Genomic DNA, 25,885 nt, shown 5'->3' on the forward strand with positions numbered 1-25,885 from the left:
TCTCTGTCCCCTGGCCCCAAGCATGCCCTGAAGCCTGGCCTCCTAAGGCCAGCACATTGGGAGGTTGGCGTTCAAAATGTGAATTTGAAGACACAGCCTTTGACCCACAGCAATGCTGATTTCACAATAAGTCACCCAACAAAGAAAGCAGTTGCTAGGTCAGCCTGGGCTACAGTATGAGTCCCCGTGTCAGAAAATTAAAAGTGTTTTAGAGGCAAGATACAAGTGTATAGAAATTAAATGCACAAGCTTAAAAAAACAAAACAAAAAAAAACCGTCTGGGGAGATGGCGTGGCAGCTAGGAGCGGTGCTCGTGTGCGCCCTGCATGGTGTCTGCTGGCTCAGTAACAGCACTGCAGATCCCTTCGTGTCCAGCCACAGCACAGAGGCTCCAGTATGCGTCATTTATGTATTTTTCATACAGGTGGTATTTGGGGAGTAACCCAGAAGTTTAGTTACTTCCAGTCAACAATAAGCCAAATAACCGTTTTCCTTTTCCATTTTGAAATGAATGCAAGAACGCTGACGAGGGGCGTGGTGGGGGCGTATTGTCACAAGAGAGCCAGTGTCAGGCGTTGCCAGAGGAGTCGGTGACCAGACAGGACTGCGAGAAAAGGCAGCATCCACTTTCTCCCTCGGCTTCCCCCTTAGTCCTAAGAGGAAGCGAGTTTGAATAGTGGAGAGAAGACACAGGAAGTTTTACAGGCTGTGCTCTGGAAGGGGATGCATTGGGATGCTCTGCTGTGGACAGGGGGATGCTAACCTGTCTCTCTCCCTCTCCTCCCAACAGTTTGTGGCTCACCCCAACTGCCAACAACAGCTTTTGACGATCTGGTATGAGAATCTCTCCGGCCTTCGGGAGCAGACGATCGCTATCAAGTGCCTGGTGGTGTTGGTCGTGGCCTTGGGCCTTCCATTCCTTGCTATTGGCTATTGGATTGCACCTTGTAGCAGGGTACTAGCCTCTCCGCCCGCCTTCCCTCTGTACCTGGTGTAATGGGTATCTCTGTTGGGGAAATGCAAAAGCTAAAGGTCAGGTTCCCACCTCGTTGGCTCTGCGTTTTAAGTGACTGAGGAACAAATATTCTACTTTTTAGTGGGAGGATCAACTCGAGGATAGAACTGGAAAGGAGTTGGTACTAGCAAAACGGATCACATTTGCAGGCATGACATTAATGCTTTTAGGGTAAAATGCCCATGGCAGACAGGGAGGAATAAGTGGCCAGAATGAAGTAGCATTTCTGCAGTTACTCCTGACAGCGTAATAAGACGAGCATGGCCAAGGCTGGCTGGAAAAGGGGAAGGGAAGTAGACGGCTGCACTCAGTGGGACCACAAAACTGCTAACTATTTTCAGGGCACTCATCTGAACCCATTAGACACACCTGGGGCTGAGTATTAAGCACATGGATATCAGCGGTATTATTTAACCTTCAGTCATGCCCAAAGTGGGTCAAGTCCTTTGTTCTTCCAGAAAGTTCCAGCGTGAGTAGAACTGGACTTGGGGGCTTTCGATTTTTTTTTAAACTGCTTGACTTTGCTTTGATCACTCTGATACCTTTCTCCTCTCAACCTGCCCAAGGAGAGCTAATTTGGTTGTGATTAAGAAATCCCCTACACAAGATGTGGAAGAGAACATGAATCATGCTAACAGAATCTGTATTCTGATAATAAGGGCCACTTCCCTGGAGAAGGAGCTGCCCTCAGGTCCTTTAATCTCGTGTTTATATTCACAAGTCTAGTTTTATTTAAATCAGAATCTATTTCAGGCAAAATGAGTCAAGGTCACTTACAAATGACCCTGTAAGTCTAACATTGCCCCGTGGCTCAGCAGTCTCCTCCGGGTGTATACATGTGTGAGGATGTTTATCCATTCACTTCCTTGTTGAGCTGGCCCATACAATAAAAGGTAGAAAGTTTGTCATTTTGACCAAGTTTGATGACTGATGGATTCTTTATTATGTATCGTGGAGAAGCTACTCTACAATTCTTGAAATACATAAACACTAAAGACTGGAACATAAATCACGTAAGAGCCTGCAGTGAGCAGAAACTTATAACCTGAACAATTTCCCTTTCTGGAGGAAATGCATCACAAAGTTCTGGTACCCAAGAGTCTGTCTTCAGGTATCTCAGTCAATTAGAGCAGGTTAGGGTTGCAGTGGGCATCTTGGGGTGTACATTTTTACTTCTTATTAAAATAACAGCTCCCTGTGTAGTGTAGGAACTTAGCCTTTCCTGGAGCCCATGCATGGCTGTGCTTATTGCACAGACTAAAGAGATAACTGGAGAATTCTCAGGCTGGGGGTGCCTTAGTGGATGAAGTGCTTGTCTGGCAAGCATAAGTACCCAAGTTCCATCCCTCGTATCCATATGCAAATCTAGGGATGATGGCATGTGTCTGTAGTCTCAGTGCTGGAGAGCTGACGTGGAAGATTCCTGGACTAGCTAACCAGCCAGTCTAGCTGACTAGTAAACTCTAGGTTCAAAAACCAAGGTGGAGAGCCCCAGAAGAATGACAATGTTGACCTCCAGCCTCTGCACATAGACCTGGGTGAGGCCTTCTTAGGCTGGGGACAGGGCTCTGCATTAGAGCATTTGCCTAGTGTGCATGAGCCCTGGTTCCAATACTGTAAAAGAAAAAGAAAAAACTCCACATATAACCCATTTTAAAAATTAGTATACTGTTTTATTTTCATCTCATTTAAAGTTTTGTTATTATTGTGTTTTATGTGCATATTTTGCCTGCTTGTATGTCTGTGCGCCATTTATGTGCCTGGTGCCAGTGGAGTCCAGAAGAGGGAGTCAGATCCCCTGGAACTGGAGTTATAAATGGTTCTGAACCCCAATGTGGGACTGGGGATAGGACCTGGGTCCTCTGGAAGAGCAGCCAGTGCTCTTAACCACTGAGCCATTGCTCCAGCCCCTCATTTAAAGTTTTAAAGATCAACCTATAAGGAAAACAGACTTGGCGATTCTCAAGAATTGCAAGTGCCTTGGCAGTGATGTTAAGCGCACCCTCTGCAGCTGTCTAAGCAGCCATGTGTAATCGTATTGTTGCTTATTTTTCTGTGTCTGGTATGGAAATGTAACAACTGTCTGTGTGCATGCATGTTCAAATTCAGAAATACTGGACATTCTTTGGTCATTTGTTGATAGCAGATTAAGGTTCTGGACATCTGTTTGAAGTTAGTCTTCCAAATGTGAACCAAATCTGTTTTGAAGGTCACAGACTGAGTTAAAAACCAGACTCTGAGTATGCAGAATAGAGGACATACTTAACAAATATATCCAATGTAATGTACCTAATCCTTGGACTGTGGATGCCCCTGGGAACAAGAGGAATTGCTTCTCATTTCCTGTTAGAACATGAGTTTTTTTTGTTTGTTTTTGTTTTTTTTTTGTTGTTGTTGTTGTTGTTTTGAGACAGGGTTTTTCTGTGTAGTTTTGGTGCCTGTCCTGTATCTCACTCTGTAGACCAGGCTGGCCTCGAACTCACAGAGATCCGCCTGGCTCTGCCTCCCAAATGCTGGGATTAAAGGCGTGTACCACCACCACCACCACCACCACCACCACCACCACCACCCAGCAGAACATGAGACTTTTTTTTTTTTCTTTTCTTTTTTTTTTTGTGATATATATTTTTTATTTTACAATACCATTCAGTTCTACATATCAGCCATGGGTTCCCCTATTCTCCCCCCTCCCACACCCTCCCCTTACCCCCAGCCCACCCTCCATTCCCACCTCCTCCAGGACAAGTCCTCCCCCGAGGACTGTGATCGACTTGGTAGACTCAGTCCAGGGAGGTCCAGTCCCTTCCTCCCAGACTGAGCCAAGTGTCCCTGCATAAGTTCCTGGTTTCAAACAGCCAACTCATGGAATGAGCACAGGACTTGGTCCCACTGCCTAGATGCCTCCCAAACTGATCAAGCCAATCAACTGTCTCACCTATTCAGAGGGCCTGATCCAGCTGGGAGCCCCTCAGTCTTTGGTTCATAGTTCATGTGTTTCCATTCATTTGGCTATTTTTTTTTCAATAATTGAGTAAAACTGAAATTTATTATATGCCACAGTTGTCCTAGGGACCTCCATGCTATATATATAGCCTCTATGGTTCTATGAGTTGTGGTCTGATTGTTCTTTATTTTATATCTAGAATCCACCAATGAGTGAGTACATACCATAACTGTCTTTCTGGGTTTGGGTTACCTCACTCAGGATGATTTTTTTCTAGTTCCATCCATTTGCCTGCAAATTTCATGCTTTCATTGTTTTTCTCTGCTGAGTAGTACTCCATTGTGTATATGTACCACATTTTTTTCATCCATTCTTCCGTTGATGGGCATCTAGGTTGTTTCCAGGTTCTGGCTATTACAAATAGTGCTGCTATGAACATAGCTGAGCATGTATCTTTATGGTATGTATCAGCATTCTTTGGGTATATGCCCAAGAGTGGGATGGCTGGGTCTTGAGGTAGTTTGATTCCTAATTTTCTGAGAAACCGCCATACTGATTCCCATAGTGGTTGTACAAGTTTACATTCCCACCAACAGTGGAGGAGTGTTCCCTTTGCTCCACATCCTCTCCAACATTGGTTGTCATTGGTGTTTTTGATCTTAGCCATTCTAACAGGTGTAAGGTGGTATCTCAGAGTCGTTTTGATTTGCATTTCTCTGATGATTAAGGATGTTGAGCATTTCTTTAAATGTCTTTCAGCCATTTGTAGTTCCTGTTTTGTGAATTCTCTGTTTAGCTCTTTAGCCCATTTTTTAATTGGATTGTTCAGTGCTTTGATGTCTAGTTTCTTGAGTTCTTTATATATTGTGGAGATCAATCCTCTGTCAGATGTGGGGTTGGTGAAGATCTTTTCCCAATCTGTTGGCTGTCTTTTTGTCTTATTGACTGTGTCTTTTGCCCTGCAAAAGCTTCTCAGTTTTGAGAGGTCCCATTTATTAATGGTTGTGCTCAGGGTCTGTGCTGTCGGTGTTTTATTTAGGAAATGGTCTCCAGTGCCAATGCGTTCAAGAGTGCTTCCTATCTTCTTTTCTATTAAGTTTAGTGTAACTGGATTTATGTTTAGGTCTTTGATCCACTTGGACTTGAGTTTTGTGCATGGTGACAGATATGGATCTATTTGTAATCTTTTACATATTGACATCCAGTTATGCCAGCACCATTTGTTGAAGATACTTTCTTTGTTCCATTGTATAGTTTTGGCTCCTTTGTCAAAAACCAGGTGTTCATATGTGCATGGATTAATGTCAGCGTCTTCACTTCGATTCCATTGGTCCGTATGTCGGTTTTTATACCAGTACCAAGCTGTTTTTATTACTATAGCTCTATAGTAGAGTTTGAGGTCCGGGATGGTGATGCCTCCAAGGGTTGCTTTATCGTATAGGATTCTTTTAGCTATCCTGGGTCTTTTGTTTTTCCATATAAAGTTGAGTATTTTTCTTTCCAAGTCTGTGAAGAATTGTGTTGGGATTTTGATGGGGATTGCATTGAATCTGTAGATTGCTTAGAACATGAGACTTTTAAGGACAGTGTATCACAGGATATTTTTAAGGAATCACCTTCAAATAATTACAAGCTGTTCATTGAAAATGTCTTTCTTATATGCATCATTTTCAAAACTCGGAGATTATTTTTGATCAAGCTACATTACTTGGACATTCTAGTTATTTTATTTCTTCCTATTATGTAGGTAGTAATTGATAAAATATTTATCTAATATTTTCTTCCTTTTAAAATATGATGTATGGTATGATGATTCTGGATTATTTGAAAATGAAAACTAAAACTTGTTTACAGTGTAGTGATTATTTTACTCTTCAGAAAGCTTTTAATGCCCTATGTGAGTCTGTAAACTCAGGTTTCCTTTCCAGGCCCAAGAACTTTGACTTTGCAATAGTTTCTCATGCAAAAATAAGAATAAGAGCCATCCCTTATACTGGAGTTTCCAGAAGGGGGTCAGTCAGGACAGCATGGTGTACAGCATAGTAGGCATTTAGAAGTGAATTTTAGAGGGAAAATATCCCTAAAAAAAAACTCGTAATTTTCACAATGCATAACTGTCAGGGGAGTCCAGCCTCTTGACCTTGTGACTTGATGTCTACAAATGTGTTGGGCAACATTCATAACTATCCAAAGGTTGGACAAGCCTGAATAGCTCTTCCGAAGCAAACAGAGAGTGTTCCAACTTCCTTCACTTATTCATTTTTATCCTGTATAATGATTGTTGTGAATAGAAGCCAAATTTTCTAGAGCATCGCCTTCTCCCCCTCCCTCCTATCTCCCCCCTTTCTCCCATCTCTCCCTATCCACAATTCCCCCTCTCTCCCCCTCCCTTTCTCCTTCCCTCCCCATCTCCCCCTCCCTTCCTCCTCCCCCCATCTCCCCCTTTCTTCCTCCTCCTCCCCCATCTCCCCCTTTCTTCCTCCTCCCCTCCCCATCTCCACCTCCCCCATCTCTCCTTCCCTTCCTCCTCCCCCTCTCCCATCTCCCCCTCCCTTCCTCCTCCCCCTCCCTTCCTCCTCCTCTCCCATCTCCCCCTCCCTTCCTCCTCCCCCTCCCCATCTCCCCCTCCCCCATCTCCCCTTCTCCCATCTCCCCCTCCCTTCCTCCTCCCCTCCCCATCTCCCCCTCCCCCATCTCCTCCTCCCTCACCTCCCCCTCTCCCTCTCTCTGTCATTACAGCTGGGGAAGATTCTCCGAAGCCCCTTCATGAAGTTCGTGGCACACGCTGCCTCCTTCATCATCTTTCTGGGTCTGCTTGTGTTCAACGCCTCAGACAGGTTTGAAGGTATCACCACAATGCCAAACATCACTGTTATTGACTATCCCAAGCAGATCTTCAGGGTGAAGACCACCCAGTTCACATGGACAGAAATGCTAATTATGGTCTGGGTTCTTGGTAAGCCTTTTAAGTTCCCTAATTTCTATCCAAAACAGTAGTTACTGAAATGATTGCCATTTTCTACTAAAACCATTATACTATATATGATGAGAACATCATATATAACCATTAAACATAAGCTAAACAAGAAACTAGATAATGCTGAAAGGTATATGTCGACACTAAATTATTGGCATGGGTCTAATTATTTAATTGAAATACTTGGGGCTAAAGAGACTCTTATATATTGCTTTCATTTCAGGGATTTTAGGAGTGTTCTCATTTTCGGGATGTTTGTTACTTGACTTCAGATAACTCATTTTGAGTGGCTGTGTTAAAGGAAAAATTTGAGGTAGTATGAGGGGAAAAACTTCTGCTCCATCTCAGGAATGGAAGCACCCTGTGCACCGCTTTGTATCCCAGAGTGCTCTGTGCTCTGCCCCCACTCGCGTCCTTGCTGCTCCGACTGAGTAGGCCAGTTCTTTCAAATCCGACGTGATGGGGTCCGTCAGTCCCTAGCGGAAGCTTCATTTCCACTCAGCTCCACCAGGACCTTTCCTGGGTGTGGACACAGTATCAGCTCAGCCTCAGCTGTACGATCTAATCCACGCCTCTGGTTTCTTGTGCAGGGATGATGTGGTCGGAGTGTAAGGAGCTCTGGCTGGAAGGACCCCGGGAGTACATAGTGCAGTTGTGGAATGTGCTCGATTTTGGCATGCTCTCCATCTTCATCGCGGCCTTCACAGCCAGGTTCCTAGCTTTCCTGCAGGCAACAAAGGCTCAGCAGTACGTGGACAACCACGTGCAAGAGAGTGATCTGAGCGAAGTCACACTCCCACCTGAGGTTCAGTATTTCACCTACGGTGAGTTGTCAGCTGCCCGGTCCCTTTACATTTCAGGAAGGACATTTTGGAAAGAAACAGCTGGAGAGATGGCTCAGCTGTAAAAGGCTAGGCCTACAACCCAAAATATAAGACATGGTAGCTCTCCTATCAGAGCTGGGGATGGTCTAAGATTCCAGAAACCACAGGTAGAATCAAACCCTACATGTACTGTGTCCTTTCTCACATGTAAATATGTGCTTTGTGATAAAGCTTGAGTTATATATTAGAGACCATGATTGATTAATAACTAATAAAACAAAAATTATAATAGTCTACTGTAATAAAATTGCCAGAATCAGCAGTTTTGAGTTCCAGGCTTATTATTGAGGAAGATAGAAATTTCTTCACCACAGCACCTACTGTGTGAGACTGTTAGTCTGGTAAGCTCCACTGGTACTCAGGCACTAGGGGGCAGACAGCCTATCCACCGTGGAGACACTGGACAGGGTGAAGGATGGAGCCAGTGGAGACTGTACTGTTAGGATGCTTAGCAAGCGGGGCAGCTTAAAACACGTACATTGTTTGCTTCTGGGATTTGCTGTTCGATATTTCCGGACTACAGCCAATCATCAATCACTGAAATTATGGAATGCCAAACCTCAGATTAATAGACAACCACTGTATGCTCAGCCTGAGAAATGTGTCGAGTGTTTGTGGGCAGTAGGGAGAGCATGGGCTTCAGAATCTGAAAAACTAGATGCTCAGGGGCCTGGAATAAGATGAAGGAAAATTCAGCAGAGGCAGGATGTAGGAGCTAAAGTTCGTACCTCTGAGAAGGTGGCTGTGGAAGCAGCAGACACTGGAGAGGGAATTGTATCTTTCTCGTGGCGGGGACGTCCAGGTGGAAGTGCACTGATGGCTTCTTTGCACAAAGCAGTGTTATGGAGCTGTAGCGGTCAAGTTTTCATTATAGTTGTATGTTAGTGGGGCCTACAATCCCCTGCACAGGAGGCTAAGACAGAAGAATCACAGGCTCGAACCTGCCAGGCTACATAGATCAGGGTCAGCCAGGGCCACTTAGTGAGAGCCTGCATGTGAATAAATGAAAAATAATAAAAATTAATTAAATAAAGTCATAGGGATATTGCATAGTCCTAGAGTGCTTGCCTAGCTCAAATACCACAATAAAAATTAATTAAAATAGAATAAATTATTGTCTGGCACTCATTTTACAGATAAGAAAGCCTAAAATTTAGAATTTAGAAGTGTTATGGTTGGTAGGGAGGAAGAGTCTGTAAGTGTGACTAGGACTCAGTGTTGTGAGGGGAACAGATACTTTGACATTTTTAGGAAGTCTCCAAAATATACAGTATTGCAGTGCATGCAATTTAAACACATTATCAGTCATCATCAACGAACAAGAGTTTTAGGGGGCTGGAGAGATGGCTAGCAGTTGGGAGCACTGACTCTCACCTGGGTTCAAATCCCAGCGCCCACATGGCAGCTTACAGCTATCTGTAACTCCAAGATCTGAGCCTCACACAGACATGCATGCAGGCAAAACACCAATGCACGTAAAATAATAAAAATAATTAAATTATTTTTAAAAACAAGCAAGATTTTTAATGTACTGTTGCTGGTTGTTCTTGCTCTTTTTTGGAGGGTGTCACCCCCAAATTCTTAATTATAAACGCCCAGCCTTAGCTCGACTTATTTCTAGCCAGCCTTTTTTAACTTAACCTGTCTACCTTTTGCCTCTGGGCTTTTTCCTTTTCTTACTTCTGTAATTTTACTTTCACTCTTACTCCGTGACTGGCTCTGTAGCTGGCTGTGTAGCTGAGTGGCTGGCCCTTGATGTCCTCCTCCCAGATCTCTCCTCCCATTTATTCTCTCTGCCTGCCAGCCCCGCCTGTCCTTTCTCCTGCCTCGCTATTAGTCGTTCAGCTCTTTATTTGACCATCAAGTGTTTTAGACAGGCAAAGAATCACAGCTTCACAGAGTTAAGCAAATGCAACATAAAAGAATGCAACATGTCCTTGCATCATTAAACAAATGTTCCACAGCATAAACAAAAGTAACACACCTTAAAATAATATTCTACAACAATGTACTAAGGACACTGGCTCAAAGGAGCAAATGAACACCATTTATAATTAAAGGATTGAAATCTTGTTTTATGTGATATGTTATTTTGATTGTTTCTATAAGCTGTGTATTCAAACTTATTCATGTGATTTTAGTAACCATTGGCTGGAGGGGAATTTATTAAACCAGGCTTCCCGACTTCCTTTATGTATGTTTTTAAGTCTTGTCTTTATAAAAAGAGAAGTAACACTGGGCCACTGGAGGCAGTGACTGACACACAATCATTTGACAGATGTTCAGTTCACTGTTGCCAATGTCTACAGTGCAGCCATTCTTCTGGAGATCACTCAGTTTGCACAGAATTAACCGTGTAGTATTTCATTGGCCTGCCAGGGAACTGGATCTGCCGTATAGTATTGGGGTCCTCACTCGGGGTCTGCCTCTAACACATGTACACTTCCTGGGAGCCTGCCACATGGCTCGGCCCTCACAGGGTCAGCACCACTGTGATTTGGTAATACTCTCCCTCCTTGCTGTTGGACATTTTACTTGTGTTAATTGATAGATGGATTGACTTTCAAAATAAGTTCCACTAAAGTTTTGCCTATGGCATGGCAAACCAACAAGCGGATGGATAACTAAGGGGAAAGTGAATATCAATGGTCGCTTGTGCAGGACTTAGTCTGTCCATGAAACATTGAATCTCTCCCTTTTGTATTTTATTCTGTTTCTGTGCTATGTGAGGCCATCTTGGTGTCTTCATAATAGGGTTTCATCCATTGAAATAAAGATGTTGTTCCTAGTTTAACATAATAATAGTATCTGGACAGTTAATTAAATTGCTATTGTTTCATCTGAAGCAGGAACCACTTGTCTTTATAATAGATCTGTTTGCAGTATTTGTTTTGCATAGTTAGGAATAAGTTAAAAACTCCAATTTTAATCTCTCTCTCTTTCTCCCCTTTTCTAGCTAGAGATAAATGGCTCCCTTCTGACCCTCAGATCATATCTGAAGGCCTTTATGCCATAGCTGTGGTACTCAGCTTCTCCCGGATTGCATACATCCTCCCTGCAAATGAGAGCTTTGGGCCCTTGCAGATCTCCCTTGGAAGGACCGTGAAGGACATATTTAAGTTCATGGTTCTGTTCATTATGGTGTTTCTGGCTTTCATGATTGGCATGTTCATTCTTTATTCTTACTACCTTGGGGCCAAAGTCAATCCTGCTTTTACCACGTAAGTAAGACATCATACTAAAAAGGTATAAAAAGAAATTCTAACAGGTCCAGCAAATGAAGGCTGTCAGCTGTCATAATGAAGCCATTCTCAAGAGCAGAAAAACAATCCATAAAATCAGCATCTGCAGCTGGTCATACAGGCCATTGGTCCACTCTTGGAGTTTAGTGAGATTCCACCACAAGCATTGATCAGGATCTGGAAAAATACCAGAAGAAAAGGGCTATTTTAAGAAAACTGGATGGCAAATGTCTAATAGTGGCTATCTCTTGTATTATGTGGACATTAAATTTAGCATCATCATTTTGAGATCTATGTTTCTCTTTCAGCTCCTCTGTTAATGTGTTCTTCAGTAGTGATTACAGGGAATAAAGTAGGCAGAAAGGGCAGCTCCTAGGAGGAGAGCTCCAGCTGCTGCCCTGAAGATTCACCTCCTCCCGAAGCCTTTCTTGATTAACATCTATAGTCACTGTCACCGTAAGGTCCCACCATGGAGCTACCCGGGCTGTGAGGGTCTCTCTTTCACCATAGGCCTTTGGTTGTCATGGGGATGCCCCCCCTCCCGCCGTGTTTCAACCCTCACAGGCAAGAATCTCACAAACTCTCACCAGCTCCCCTTTGTTCCCCATAATGCCACAGCTGCGAGCCAGCTACACAGTAAATTCCCTGTAGATAACGTACAGCATCACATCCTTGGAGACATCTGAATTGTTTTAAAATTATTTTTTTTAAATAGTTATTGTAGAGCGTGCCTTCCTTAAAGATAAAAGAGACCAGCAGCTCGCTTTATTATAATAAATGACAAAACAAAAAAATCCTGTGACTCCATTGGTGAATAGACAGGACCCCGCACAATTCCCTGTGCTCTCTGCCTCACAATAGTTCATATGATAGATTACATTTTTCTTTTCTCTTTTGAAGAAAGGCCTGGCAACATAATATAGTGGAAAGAATATCGGCTGGGAAGTCTGGCAGGCCAGGATTTTAACACAGTTCTGCTATTTTCTAACTGCGCCCTTTGGTTAAATTACTGAACATTTCTCAGTGTCATTTTCCTCATTTTTAAAATAAGCATGATAGATTTTAAATAAGGTTGTCGTGAGGATTACATAAGGCTGGTTATGTAAAGCCTCTTGCCCACAGTAGGAGCTCAGAACCACAGTGCCCTTTCCGTTCTAACGGCCCTCTTTTCCCACACATACCCAGCCCACGGATGCTGCGGGGAGTTGAGGCAGGGAAGTTTGCAAAGGAGCAAGAGGAAGGGGCAGGGTGTTGCCGTGACAGGTGTAATAAATGCAGAAACGGAGGCCAATGTGTGCTGCAGCCTCCTGACTGCACACGCCATAACCTCACCATGTCTCTATGGAACAGAATTCTTTACTCTCCAGCCTCTCTGCCCAGGGACTAACAACATTTCTAGAGCATGCTAGATGTTCCCGTGATACTGGTGGAGTGGTTAGAGGAATACATAAGTAAACTAGTATTTAAAACTGCAAGTCTAGTCTATGGCCATACCACCCTGAACGTGCCCGATCTCATCTGGTCTCGGAAGCTAAGCAGGATCGGGCCTGGTTAGTACTTGGATGGGAGACTGCCTGGGAATACCGGGTGCTATAGGCTTAAAAAATTTTTTTTTTAAAATAAAAATAAAAATATTAAAAAATAAATAAAAAATATTAAATTTAATATAAAAAATAAAACTGCAAGTCTATAGGCTTCATTATTATTTATAATTCATTAGCGATATTTTAAAGTACTGTTTTCATAACTTTCTGAGGGGAAAAAGACAATTTTCCACCTGTACTTCACAATGACCTTGGCCTGTGACGGTTTAAGAATTCTGTATTTGTTCCACAGATCTGAAGATCATATGACAAAATGAGCTAAATGCCAGTGGACAAAAGTCATGTGAGGGGTAAACCCTGGCGCTTAGGCTGGGCAGGGCTTGCACACTGCTTGTGCTAGAAGGACTGGGTCGTTCTAGTTCTCTTGTCTCCCTCCTCTTCCAACTGAGCATTACCCTCATGGAGGAGGTGAAGCTGGCTTCCAGAACCTGTATCCCACATGCAACCAACTACGGATCCAATTATTCTTTTAAAAAATGTGTCTGTGTTGAACATGCACATTCTTTTCTTGCCATTTTTTCCCCAAACACCGTAGTACAACAATTATTTGCAGAGCTTTGCATTATATTTGTTATTGTAAGTAACCAAGAGATGGCTTACGTAATACCGGAAATGAGACACTGGTAATGTGAAAATACAGTACCACTTATTTGGGAGTCCCTTGCACGTCCTCAGATACTGATACCCATGAGAACGTTGGAAACCAATTCCCCACAGATGACATGGGGAGACTGTGGGTTCTTGTGCCAAAAATTCTAACGGGGATGTTTACAATACAATGAAAAGCCTCTCCTTCGCACCAGCCCTCAGTCTATTCATTGTCTTTCATTCTCGGAAGCCATGGTTTCTTTTGAACATTTTCAGAGATTTCTTTTTTCCCAAAAAGAGTGTAAGTATTCATATAGCCCTTTCTTTTGTATTCGCATGACTAAGTAGTTCACACTTGCTGCATTTTTTCCACGTAATGTACCTTTGCTAAGGCTTATCTTATAAAGGTATGAAGATAAATCTGCCTCTTTATCCCCGGTGGCCGCACAGCATTCCACCATCCGGATGCACCAAAACTCTTTAGCCTGATCCCTGGGTATTGAGGTTGTTTGTTTGCTGGTGCAAATTACTTCATTGCAAGTCATGATGAATTCATTGTACATCCCTTTTTTGAAGTGGATGTTTAGTTTTAACCCTAACCCAGGAAGTTTGATTGAAATTTCCAAACCCCTTCCAAACTTCCATCCTTCCAGAAGGAAAGCGTTGGTATTGTGACATCACTTCAGCTTTCACCTGAGAACCTCAGGGGATACTTGCTGCTAAGCACCGGAGTAATGGGGACATGGTGGCATGTGCCTGGAATCCTACCACTTAGCAGCTGGACGCAGGATGGTCCACTCAGAGCCACCCTGGGCCACATAGTGAAATACTGTCTCAAAAGAAAGTGAAAAATAATATATCGTAACAATAATTCTACTTTTAAGATTTTTATTTAAGCTTTATTAGAAGCTAGGGAAATGGCTCAGCAGTTAAGAGTTCTAGCTGCAGAGGACCCTGGGTTCAATTCCCAGCATCCACATGCTTAGTAACTCCAGTTGCTGGGTATCTAATGCCCTCTTCTGACCTCCACAGGCACTGGCTGCATTTGGTGCATAGACATTCATGGAGACAAAACACCAGTACACATGAAGTAAATAGTAATATTTTTTAAAAAGCAATTGTTAGAAGTTTATGATGATAGTATTTTATAATAATGTTTTACATCTGTGTAGCATCAGATACTGACTTGTTTTTACTTTTTAATGCTGGAAACACTTCATTACTGTGTTTAATTTTTCAATAGGGTCGAAGAAAGTTTCAAGACTTTATTTTGGTCCATATTTGGACTGTCTGAAGTGACTTCTGTTGTCCTCAAGTATGATCACAAATTTATAGAGAATATTGGATATGTTCTTTATGGAATATACAATGTAACTATGGTGGTGGTTTTACTCAACATGCTAATTGCTATGATTAACAGCTCATACCAAGAAATTGAGGTAAGTGTTTCCTGCCCTGTGTATCAAAAGCTTTAAGACTATTGGCTAGAAATGTTGGCTGTAGGGGGATTATGACTCCTGGGCCACCCAGCACTGCTCCTGGTGGAGGATATGACAGTCAAGTTGACTATGTTCTTTAGGCAAAATGTCCAGTCCCTAGAAGCCACTCTGCTTTGGATTCTGGATTTGTTGATTCTGTAGCCTTCTTTATTGTTTCATACTTTTTTTGTTTTGTTTTGTTTTTTCGAGACAGAGTTTCTCTGTGTAGCTTTGGTGCCTGTTCTGGAACTCACTCTGTAGACCAGGCTGGCCTCGAACTCACAGAGATCCGCCTGACTCTGCATCCTGAGTGCTGGAATTAAAGGTGTGCGCCACCACCACCACCACCTCCCGGCCTGTTTCATGCTTTTTAAATGTCTTCCTCTTTTGGATTTAGTATCTTTTTTAGCCATGTGTTACCTCCACCAAGCAGCTGTGCTTGTCTGGGTTTTGGAAGACAGTGTCTCACTCTATAGCTAGGCTTCCAGGACCCAACTGTGTCACCCAAGGCCTCAAACTCAGGGTGCTCCATCTGCTTCATGTTCCTGGGTGCTAAGTGCATTTTATAACAGATGTCCCTTATGTAGTGTCCTCAACACAGAAGGTAGGTGTATTGGTTATTTTTCTTGTTGCTGTGACAAAAGCGAATATAGAAAAGCAGAGCTTGTTTGGGGCTGACAATTAAAGGGTACAGTTCATCTTGGTGGGGAAGAGCAAGAGCTTCAGACAGCCAGTCACACCGCATTCTCAGTCACGACACAGAGAAAGATGAACATTGGTCCTTAGCTCATTTTCTCCATTTTATGCAGTCCTGAGCCACAACTACCCATATTTTCAGTAGGTCATGCCACCTAAATTAACTTTCTCACAAGAATACCCAGGGGTTTATCTCTTAGATGATCCTAGATTCTGTCACAGTGCCAATCAGTATTAACCAGTACAGTAGATCCTGCAGAAGCCAAAGGTGCAGTACTGTGAATGTCTGCATGTGTGGTAACATCAGTGTGGGCTCTGAGCACTAAAGGAGCCCACTTCCTATACCTGTGGCCCTGCTTCATGTCTGTTGTCAGTGAAGATGTTTGTGCCAGTCACCATGGGAACCACTGGGAACAGAAAAAGATGGAGACAATCCTGGCCTCTGTAGGATTTATGTGACATATGAGGACATGTAGTACAAACACAAACTTCAAAATGTGAGTGATCCAGTGAAGTGTGTTGGCATACACCTGTTAGCCAGCACTTTGGAGGAAGTGGCAGGAGGGTAGCCTAAGCTACAGTGTGAGTTCCAGGCCAGGCTGTGCTAGTGTGGAATCCTCAACAAAACAAATGAAGATGAATGAAGCAAAAATGCCATTTTCCCCTTTGCCTTTACAGTAAGATGCATGACATCTATACCAAGCTGGTATAGATGGGCCTGGAGAGCAGGGAGGGTGGCGGAGAGTGAGAAACAATGATGAATGTGAAGAAATGGTTGGGGTGACAGAGGGAGACAGTGATTAATAGTTTTATCCTTCTTTGACCCTGAGTTTTTCTTGCCTTTTTGCTTTACCTTGGAGTGAGGAGGTGCTGGTTATAGCTCAGTAGGTCCAGACAGAGGCGTATGGAAGAGAAAGCATTTGAGTAGCATACATGGGAGTCTACATTGTGTAGACGTGTAGGAACTACATGCAGATGAATGGAATTACTTAACTGTTCAAAACATAATGTAGTTACTGTAAGAATATACATCAAGTCTAGAGTGTCTAGTTTAAAATTTAGTGACCGTGGGACTGGAGAGATGTCTTAGAAGTTAAGAGCAAACACTGTTCTTGAAGAGGACCAGAGTTTAGTTGCCAGAACCCACATCAGGTGGCTTACAACTCTGCAGTTGTCACTACAGTCCGCTTCTTCTGGCCTCTACAGGCATATGCACACGCACACTCGCACACATGCACACGCACACGCACACACAAAGTAAAAATAAAATCTTTAGAATTTCATAACTGTTCTAACAATGAGTTTTGTTTTGTACCAGGATGACAGTGATGTGGAATGGAAGTTTGCTCGTTCAAAACTTTGGTTATCCTACTTTGATGATGGAAAAACATTACCTCCACCCTTCAGTCTGGTCCCCAGTCCAAAATCGTTCGTTTATTTCATCATGAGGATCGCTAACTTTTCCAAATGCAGGAGGAGAAGACTTCAGAAGGATCTGGAGTTGGGAATGGGTAACTCGAAGTCCAGGGTATGTATTGAGAACTCCAAAACAAATGTTTTGAGTCTTCCTCTTGTCTTTTAATGCTTGTTCATTAATTTCCATGTGTGAACTTAGAAGATATTGAAGGCAGCCGTCTATTCCATGGCCTCTCATAGACTAATACTATCTGCAGAGTGTTTCAAATAGTCACTTAGTCTATGTCCTCTTTGGGGTCAGCTGCTCATGTAAATGCCATAATATAAACAAGCAACTGAAAAGCTTGTTAAACACAAAGAAGAAAGTTGTTACCGAAAAATGCTTTGAATCTGTGTGCCCCATGCTTCTGACCGGTTACTCTGAAGTTAAGTAACTTTAACTTCGGGTCTTTGCCTTGGCATATGCATAGTTCACTAGCACTCTATTTAGAGAGACTGAGCAAAGTCATCTTTCCTGTAGTGAAATGCCATAGATAGGAGCTTAAGCATAGTCCCAAATAGCAATGAATGCCCTTTATAAAGAAGAATAAAAGCTTTTGGGTTGACTCACTGGAGTCACTCGGTAACCAGGAAGGTAAGTTTCAAGGTGGCACTTCGTCACTATGAACTTAGTTTCCATATTTAGAGTTGGGGTAGGAGACACAACATAACGGTGGATTTAAAATAACAGGGAAGGAAGCAGACGGGAACAAATGTGTGAGATTCAAACACTGTTTCTGTTTGAAATTGTGAAAATGGAGCCTGGCGTGGTAGTGCATGCCTGTAATCTCAGCACTTGGTAGAGTGAGGCAGGAGGATACCAAGTTGGAAGCCAGGTTGGGCTACATTTCGACTTTGTATGAAAATGGTCTCCCTCTGTCAGAGTATAGAATCCCAGGGAAACAATAAAACACGGGCCTTCTTGAGAATGGTAGAGAGGCCTTTTCTCTCTTTGAAGCTGGGAGAAAGACAAGATTGATACGATTTAGTTCCTTTTTTTTTTTTTTTAAGGTAGAACTGTGTTTCCAAGATTTGTAATAACCCTAGAATCTTACTCCTACAGAAAGTGACCTTGTGCTCAGAGTGGGACCCCAGCATCAAAAAAATAAGTTTAAAAAGAAGCAGCTATTTAAGGCTTTTCGTGTGACATGGATGTGATTGTTCACGGCTATTAGACCCTGCGGCAGTGACCGGCTGTCCATGCCTTGTTCAAAAACATCTCACAAATACAGTGAGAAGCCGTGTTGTGTAAGGAAGGGGAAGCCTCTGGGTTAGACTTGGGTCTGAGCTCTGGCTCTTGAGACTCATCAGCAAATCATGCAGATAAATCGCCTCACCTAAAAGAGGAAAGCAACAGGGCTTCTGTGAGGATTAAGTGGGATGTGCTCCGCCCCAGCTCATCAACCATCGGTGCCCATCCTTGTCCGATTCCACAGTGCTCTGCTGTGTGTAGACCTTGTGCAGCAGTGTGAAGTGGATTTCATTATCCCGATTTTATAGCTGAGACACCTAAAGCTATTTAATTAGCTCCCCGGGGCCAGGTCACGGGGCCAGCAGCCAGTGCAGGGCATATGTGGAGTCCAGGCTTTCTGGAAGTCCATGCTTAGCCCTTTCTTAGCATTTCTCAGTCACTGAGGAGTAGCTGGCTCCTGGTGTCCTGGGTGGCTCTGCCTACTGTTAAGATTGACAGTATTTTGATAAATGTTTTGACGCTTTAGGGAAGTTCAGCTACTAAGTATTATTTTTTTAAAAAGGGGGGGCTCTCAAGCGTGGGGCTTACAACCTTTTGTGCTTCAGAGAACATATTTTGAAGTTTTCTTTCTGTAGGCAGCAGAGTTTGTGGACTTTGGATCTGAAAGGGTCATAGTGTAGATGGTGGCTACCCAAATCCAGGTGAGCAGAGAGTACTTAGACCTCTCTGAAGGCCCACAGGGGAGCTGGCCACAGGGTGCTTACTCCTACCATGTTGCCCCATTGACAGGAGGAAGGAGCTTTTTTTTCTCACCTAGGAGAGCCTGCCTCGGCTTCTCTGTCTCTTCACAGCCTCCTAAATTGCCAAAGCTGGCCTTGAACTTGTGATCCTCCTGCCTCACTCGCCCCAGCATCTGGGGTTCCAGGCATATGCCACTACACCCAGCTAAAGCTTTGCAATTACGAATGGGCATAGACTTCCTTCATTAAGTGAATTAAATAAAAAGTTGAAGAAATGCCAATTTTTTTGTTGTTCTGTTCCAGAAGAACTTTAAGAAACATTTCCCTGCTGCATCAGCTAAGCTCGCTCAGTCAGCAGGCAGATACTGACCCCCAGTGGCAGAGGGAAAAGTAACATCACCAAGGGCATGTCCTAGCAAAAGGGTGAACAAGAGGCCTGTCCAGTCAGTCCTGTCACCTCTGCCCTGGACTGCCACACCTTCCTGAATTGTCGCAGTGCGGCTCAGGAGGTAGAGAGAATATAATTGGGTGGGGGACACTTTTGAATCATGTCTTATACATGGCAGCTCGCCCTTGAATGATATAGTAAGTCCCTGCTTGTGCCTGTGTGAAGCATGGACAGCCTTAGGCTCTCTGCTGCTTTCTGCTCCTACCTACTCAAAACTTGAGACAAGAGCAGGGGTATATGATAGACAGACAGATATATGAGACAGGGAATAAACTCCATTCTTGAACCCAATTCTCTCTAAAGGTCTGATTCTTGCTCAGAGTAAGGCAAGATGCTTGAGAAGAGGTATTATCTAGGTGATATTGTAGGGCTACAAAATGCTTGTAAGGCTGCCCACACCTGTGGTATGCTTCTGTTCAACTTAGGAGAGGAACCTGGGTTCAGCAGCCAGTCAGCCCCTTCAGAGGTATTGGGGTTCTGGGTGGTAAATGTTGTCTGTCCCTAGGAAAACTTATGCTAGGTAGGGGCCAACTTCTAACATGCGTTCTTAATAAACAGCTCTGTTACACTGTGTCTTGACAGTGTTTTGATGGAGGTGGACATGTCTCTCATGCGGATGTTTGCCTTTGGAAATATTTATTTCCCTCATAAAAGCCAACTCGGAAAAAAAAAATGTTCCTCAAAAGTGCTGACTCCAGAAATGCCATCCAAGAGAATCAAATAGACTATATTTCTTATTCCAAATGATTGTATTCTAATTTACTAGGTTAATTGTATTTTTTCCTAGTTAAACCTCTTCACTCAGTCTAACTCGAGAGTTTTTGAATCACACAGTTTTAACAGCATTCTCAATCAGCCAACACGCTATCAGGTAAGAACTCCTTAGCCATTCTCTATTGTGTGTGATTCCTTGTATGTGTCTGTATGTGTGGAGTAGTGCATTCTTCATATATACTGTAAAGCCTTTCAGAATCAGACGTTAGGGACTTCAAAAATTAGAGTTCAACCTCTTTGTTATTTTGCTTTTTTTTTTTTTTTTTTTTTTTTTTTTGCTAAAGAAGAGGCTTTTTGTTGTTTCTGTAGTTTTTATTTTCTTAAGATTGAAATTCTTTATTTCTTATTTTCTTAAGACTGAAGTTTGAACCCAGAGCCTTGCCCAAGCTACAGTCCTGGTCTTTTTTATTATTTTATTTTATTTTGAGATAGAGTCTCACTAAGGTTCCTGGCTTGACTTCCAACTCAGTTACCCAGGCAGGACATGAATTTTCAGTCCTCCGGCCTCAGCCTCTCCAGGAGCTGGGAGCACAGGCCTGTACCACCAGGCTCAGCAAGAAGGATTGCTCTTGCAATGTTGACAACAAAGTGTTTCGATAGTTTTTTAAAGTTAGATTTATATATTTTATGTGAGAGTATTTTGCCTAGGTATATGTCTGTATACCACATGAATGCTTGATGCCCATGGAAGTCAGAAGAGGGCTTTGGATCCCCTGGAATTGGAATTACAGATGGTTGTAAACCACCATGTGGGTACTGGGAACCAAACCTTGATCCTCTCTCTGCAAGAGCAACAAGTGCTCTTAACCACTCAGCCATTGCTATAATTTCCAAAGAACGAATATTTGCATAAACCCTGCCCTAGAGAAAGGAGTGGAAGATGTAGAATATGAGAATAAATGATGTTGTCAGTATAAGGTCTGGTATTTTGCAAATGGTCATGAGGCTCAATTGTTTTGTCAGTACAACTTTAAAATACCTCTTGAATGTTCATGTTATTCGCAGATTTGGACACTGTTGTCTAGCATAGAAGAGGTTATAGTTCTGTTTCATCTGGCTAGTCATTTTGATCCTCACATCTTTAGATTCCAATATGTCTAAGGTGGAGAGAGGATTAAGGCATCTATAGTGTCTGTGGTGTTAATTGATGGGTACAACCCACCTCTGCATACAGTTTCCTTAGAAGAGGAAAACTTGGCAAGCTGGACTGGTACATTGATTGTGGAAGCCTTTCTTTGTTTGACAACTTTACAGTCTGTTAGAATGTGGTACTTAGTTTATTTCATTTCCCCATCTCCTACTGATAGAAATAAAGCCAGGATTTTTATATCAGCCTAACAGAAATAATCAGGTGCTTTTACTGTGCGTTTATCATGAATGAACTTGGCCATGTTATGTTTGATGATCTATGTGCCCTTCTTGATGACTTTCTGCTACCAATTAAGAGCAATTTTTAATAGTTAAACTACCTGGCTTTACCTGGGATATGCTTTTACCAGTGTGTGAATGCCTTGAATTGTTTTAGCTGTTTTGTTCCCATCCTGGACGTTTTCATTTTTGCAGTCAACTTTACAAGGCTTTTATGGCTTTGAGATTTAAAGACCTATTATGTAATGACCTTTAGACTCTCATGCATTCTGCTCTTTCTCTTTTTATATGAAGTAGTCAATCCATGTACAATATACTTGAATGTAATGATGCATAAAGGTCTACACTGATTTTTTTCAGATGTCCATCTATGTTCATTATGTTGAATATTGTTTTGTTTCCTATTGGCTTTTCATTTACTAAATTTCTGTAGCAAATTAACTTATTCCTATGTGTTTTTTATTATGTCCCATTGTTCTGTCTATGAATGCTATATGGCCATACATAGTTTAAAACAAAGTCAAACAAAAACATATACAAATTTATATCCTTCCTTACTTTGGGGCTTCCATTTTGCAAAATTACCTGGCCATTCATTTTTTTCTTTGAAGTTTGGAGTTTTAGTTAGCCTGTCTAGTTCGCAGTCTCTGGCTGGTGTTTTTATGAAGATTGAATTAATGTTTCAAGATTTGATTCTTTCTGATGTCCCTTTTTTCCTTTTTGGATTTTTTTGGGGAGGTGGGGGGCGTTGAATGGTTGGTTGGATAGATGGATTTTTCTGATGTTAATTAGTTTGGTTTATCTGAGATAGGGTCTCCTGTAGCCCAGATTGTCTTCAAACTCAATAAGGAGAAGTTGGCCTTTAACTCCTGATCTTACTTCCTCTACCCACCAAATGCTGGCATTTACAGGTGTGTGCCATCATGCCCAGATTTATACAGGTCCTTGTGTCTCGTGTCATTATATTTATTATATTCAGTCTATGAAAAAAATTCCAGAACTGCCAAATAGCAACTACTGAAGGGCTAAAAGAAGATAGAATTGTATTCCTTTCTCATGTTCAAAAGTTCAGGTCACCCAGCCCTTCTGGAATGTGACTGAAGATGTCTGAGACCCTTCTTTATCTATTGTTCTTGCTGTGACAAAGGTCATGTACCACTGAGCCTGGCTTTGAACATAGCAAATTTTGAAGGGGAAAGTTTTATGCCTCCATACATACTTTTCCCTGAGATATGCCTGTTTACTTTCTCTTTGGTGAGGCTTTGTTAATAAGAGACTTTCTTTGGGCTGCTTCTAGAGACACTTGAACTCTAGAGAATTTTTAAAACAGGTATTTTCCATCATTTCCACTTTGGGCAGTAAGTGCAAAATTCCATGCACTTCTTGTAAGCATAGTTTCAGGAGACATGTAACTATCTTGAAGCATATTACATTAGAGAGTGTGAAAGTTTAGTTATCAAGCGTTATTAAATAATACCAATAGTATCTGAGCATATCTAAGCAGGAACTATGAGTCTACATGTGATTATCTAATCTGAACCATGGTTTATGGGCTGAGTTTTGTGACCCATCATGGAGTTGGAAAAACAGAAGCTCATGAGTACTCTAGGCTCACTCGTCTGGTAAATAAAGGCTTCTATTCAAAATTCAGAGATTTTTTTTTTTACTCCCGACACATCTGCCTCACCTTAATTCTTATTGGTGTATGTGTGTTATATGTTCTTGAAGGTATGAGTGTGTGCAGGTGTATATGCTTGTGAATGTGGAGACCAAAGGTCGGTGCCAGGTGTTTCCCTCGGTCACTTTCCACCTTATCTCTCAATGAAGCCAAAACTTGAGGATTTGGCTAGATGACTGGCCAGTGAAGTCCAGGGACCTACCAGTCTCTCCCTCTCCATCAATGGTTTTATGATGGTGCTCTAAATCTGAACTCAGGTCCTCATCTTTTTTTTTTTTTGTTGTTGTTGTTGTTGTTGTTTTGTTTGTTTTTTGTTTTTAAGACAAGGACTCCCTATGTATCCCTGGCCATCCTGGAACTTACTCTGTAGACCAAGCTGGCTGTGAACCTAGATTTGCCAGCTTCTGCCTCCTGAGTGCTGGGATTAAAGAAGTGTGCCACCACACCCAGCCTAGGGCGTCATTCTTACACAGCAATCGCTTTACCAACTGAGTAATCTCCCTACCTTAATTTTTAAGAAGTTTTAGGCCAGGCATGGAAGTGCACATCTGTAATTTCAGTATTTATGAGGCTAAGGAAGGAGTATAATGGATTTGAGGCCAGCCTGGGCTACATAACCAAGACCTTATCTAAAAAAAAAAAAAAAAGAAGCAACAAAACAAAAGTTTTATTTCATTTTTTGGCAAGATGTTTCTAAGGAAAATCATTTCACAGAAGACCATTTTGAATCCAGAGTTATTCTCACTTTCTTTGACAACCAAAGTGCTCACAGCACCATGAAAGATGCTTATTTAGTTATCGTGACCACATCTATGCCACTACGCCTTGCTTTAATAAATGTTAGTGTTTTGACATATTCTTCTGGCTTTCTTCAGTCATTGATGAAACTCCAGCACTCCTGCTCTGCTAATTTGTCTCCTTCCCTACACGGAAAGCTTCTGCTTCTTCTTAGGTCTCATGTGTGCTTTCCTCATACCTACTTCTGTATATACCACTTACATAAATAAATCCATGGCCTTATACATAAGCTTTTTGGGGGATGTTTGTTTGCTTGGATTGGTTTGTAAATATGTGTTATTATTTTAATCATGTATGGGATGGTATGTATACAACAAGTACAGTGCCCATGGAGACTAGAAAAAGGCATCAGATCCCCTGGAGCTAGAGTTACAGGTGGTTGTGAATTGCCCAGCATGGGTCCCCTGGAAGAGCAGTTCACACTCTTGCCTGTTGAGCTGTCTCTCCAGCCCCTTGCTTGTGCATTCCCTAAGTATGTAAATAATATAATAAAAATTGTTACAGATACTTCATTTTGCTGCCCAGAGTTTTCCATATTGCTACATGGATATCTCATTTTTAATTGTTGTGTAATATTCCACTGTGACAACAAACATCTTGTTCACTTTTTTCAAAGAATATTTAGTTCATTTTCTATTTTTGACTGTTATAAATAGTGCTATAATGACTATCTTAGGTATGTCTCTTTTCATATTATAAGATTTATTTTTCTAATTTTGTTCTTAAGAGTGATTGTATTTCTATTTTCAGCAGTAGATACACATAAGGATTTCTTAGCTTCCGCACAAGCACTTGAACTCAGAATTTAAAAAAGAAAAGAAAAAGAATATCAACTACAAAACAACTGGCCTATATGCTCCAAAATGAAAGACCAAGGAAAGCCAGGCTGTAACCTAAACACCCAGGAGGCTAAGGCAAAAAGATTGCCATGAGGGACTAGCAAGACGGCTCGTTAGTACATGGAAGGCAGCTCATAATCACCTATAGTTCCAGATCCAGGGACTCTGAGTCCCCCTTCTGGCTACTCGCATGCACATACCCCCACGCAGGAGCACACAGATACACATAGTTAAAAATAAAAGTTTTTTCCCTTAAGAAGAATCCATGAATGTGAGAACAACCTGGGCGACAGAGTGACACTGTGTTAGGGGTCAGCCCTGGGTTGGGGAAATGGCTCATTGGGTAAAGCACTTGCCACACAGTCATGAAAACAGGAGTTTGGATCCCAGAGCCCTGGTAAAACTGAACCCAGCCATGCTTGCATGTCTGTAATTCCAGTAGTCCCCAGTGAGGAGAGCCCCCGGAAGTCCAGGCCGGCTGCCCTGGCATGTACAGTGGCAAACAAAAACCCTCACTCAAGGCAGAATCAAGGGCCATGCCTCTGGCTTCCACACACATGCTGGGGCATGCAGCTGCCTTCCTACAAACATGCACACACCACACACACACACACACACACACACACACACACACACACAAATTAGTTCATTAATTCATAAACAAATAAATGATGCATGGTGTCCAAAAAGAACATTGGGTCTATACAAATTTAAATCTAGGTTCTGCATATGAGAGAAATATTTCACTTACCATAATAATCTCCAGTTCTATTCTTTTTCCTGCAAAAGTTATGATTTCATTCTTCTTGAACAGAACAGAATTCCATCTGTATATATACATTTCTTTATCCGTCCATCTGTTGGTGGACATTTAGGCTGGTTTCGTTCCCTGTCAATAGTGAAGAGTGCCACAATAAACTAGAATGTGTGGGAATCTCTCTGCTGTGTTGACTTGGGGCCCTTACATACATACCCAAGAATGGTAGAGCTGAATCTTATGGTAGTTCTCTTTTAGATTCTCGACGACCTTCCACCCTGACTTCCATAGTGAGATTAGATGTTTGTCAGACAATAAGAGCACAGGTTAGTTCATACTTGTTCCTGCCTATGTCTTAGGTCTTTTTTTTTTTCTCTGACTTAATCACCTGGAAGAAGCCTGCAAGTC

General features: G+C 42.2%; 1 protein-coding gene, 1 long non-coding RNA gene and 1 other non-coding gene across 7 annotated transcripts in view; 2 read left to right on the forward strand and 1 right to left on the reverse strand.

Moving 5' to 3' along the window:
- Trpc3 (transient receptor potential cation channel subfamily C member 3) overlaps positions 1–25,885 on the forward strand; it is a 68,857-nt gene that overhangs the window by 34,385 nt on the left and 8,587 nt on the right. For 3 of the 5 annotated variants that reach the window (XM_006991831.4, XM_076573821.1, XM_076573822.1), the window contains 7 exons: positions 791–955; positions 6,699–6,915; positions 7,527–7,760; positions 10,777–11,041; positions 14,498–14,693; positions 16,747–16,956; positions 20,051–20,134. In XM_006991831.4, the coding sequence (XP_006991893.2) occupies positions 791–955; positions 6,699–6,915; positions 7,527–7,760; positions 10,777–11,041; positions 14,498–14,693; positions 16,747–16,956; positions 20,051–20,134 (1,371 nt within the window). The remainder of the gene's footprint in view (positions 1–790; positions 956–6,698; positions 6,916–7,526; positions 7,761–10,776; positions 11,042–14,497; positions 14,694–16,746; positions 16,957–20,050; positions 20,135–25,885) is intronic. The other 2 variants (XR_013051975.1, XM_076573819.1) reach the window with 2 other exon arrangements.
- LOC143273803 (uncharacterized) lies at positions 10,935–13,899 on the reverse strand. Its single transcript, XR_013051976.1, has 2 exons — positions 13,637–13,899; positions 10,935–11,239 (listed from the first exon to the last, which is right to left on the reverse strand). It is a non-coding gene; the product is annotated as an uncharacterized LOC143273803 (long non-coding RNA).
- LOC121830646 (5S ribosomal RNA) lies at positions 12,543–12,661 on the forward strand. Its single transcript, XR_006073864.1, has one exon. It is a non-coding gene; the product is annotated as a 5S ribosomal RNA (ribosomal RNA).

This window comes from Peromyscus maniculatus, chromosome 6 (assembly GCF_049852395.1).
Source record: "Peromyscus maniculatus bairdii isolate BWxNUB_F1_BW_parent chromosome 6, HU_Pman_BW_mat_3.1, whole genome shotgun sequence".
NCBI classification, from domain to species: domain Eukaryota; kingdom Metazoa; phylum Chordata; class Mammalia; order Rodentia; family Cricetidae; genus Peromyscus; species Peromyscus maniculatus.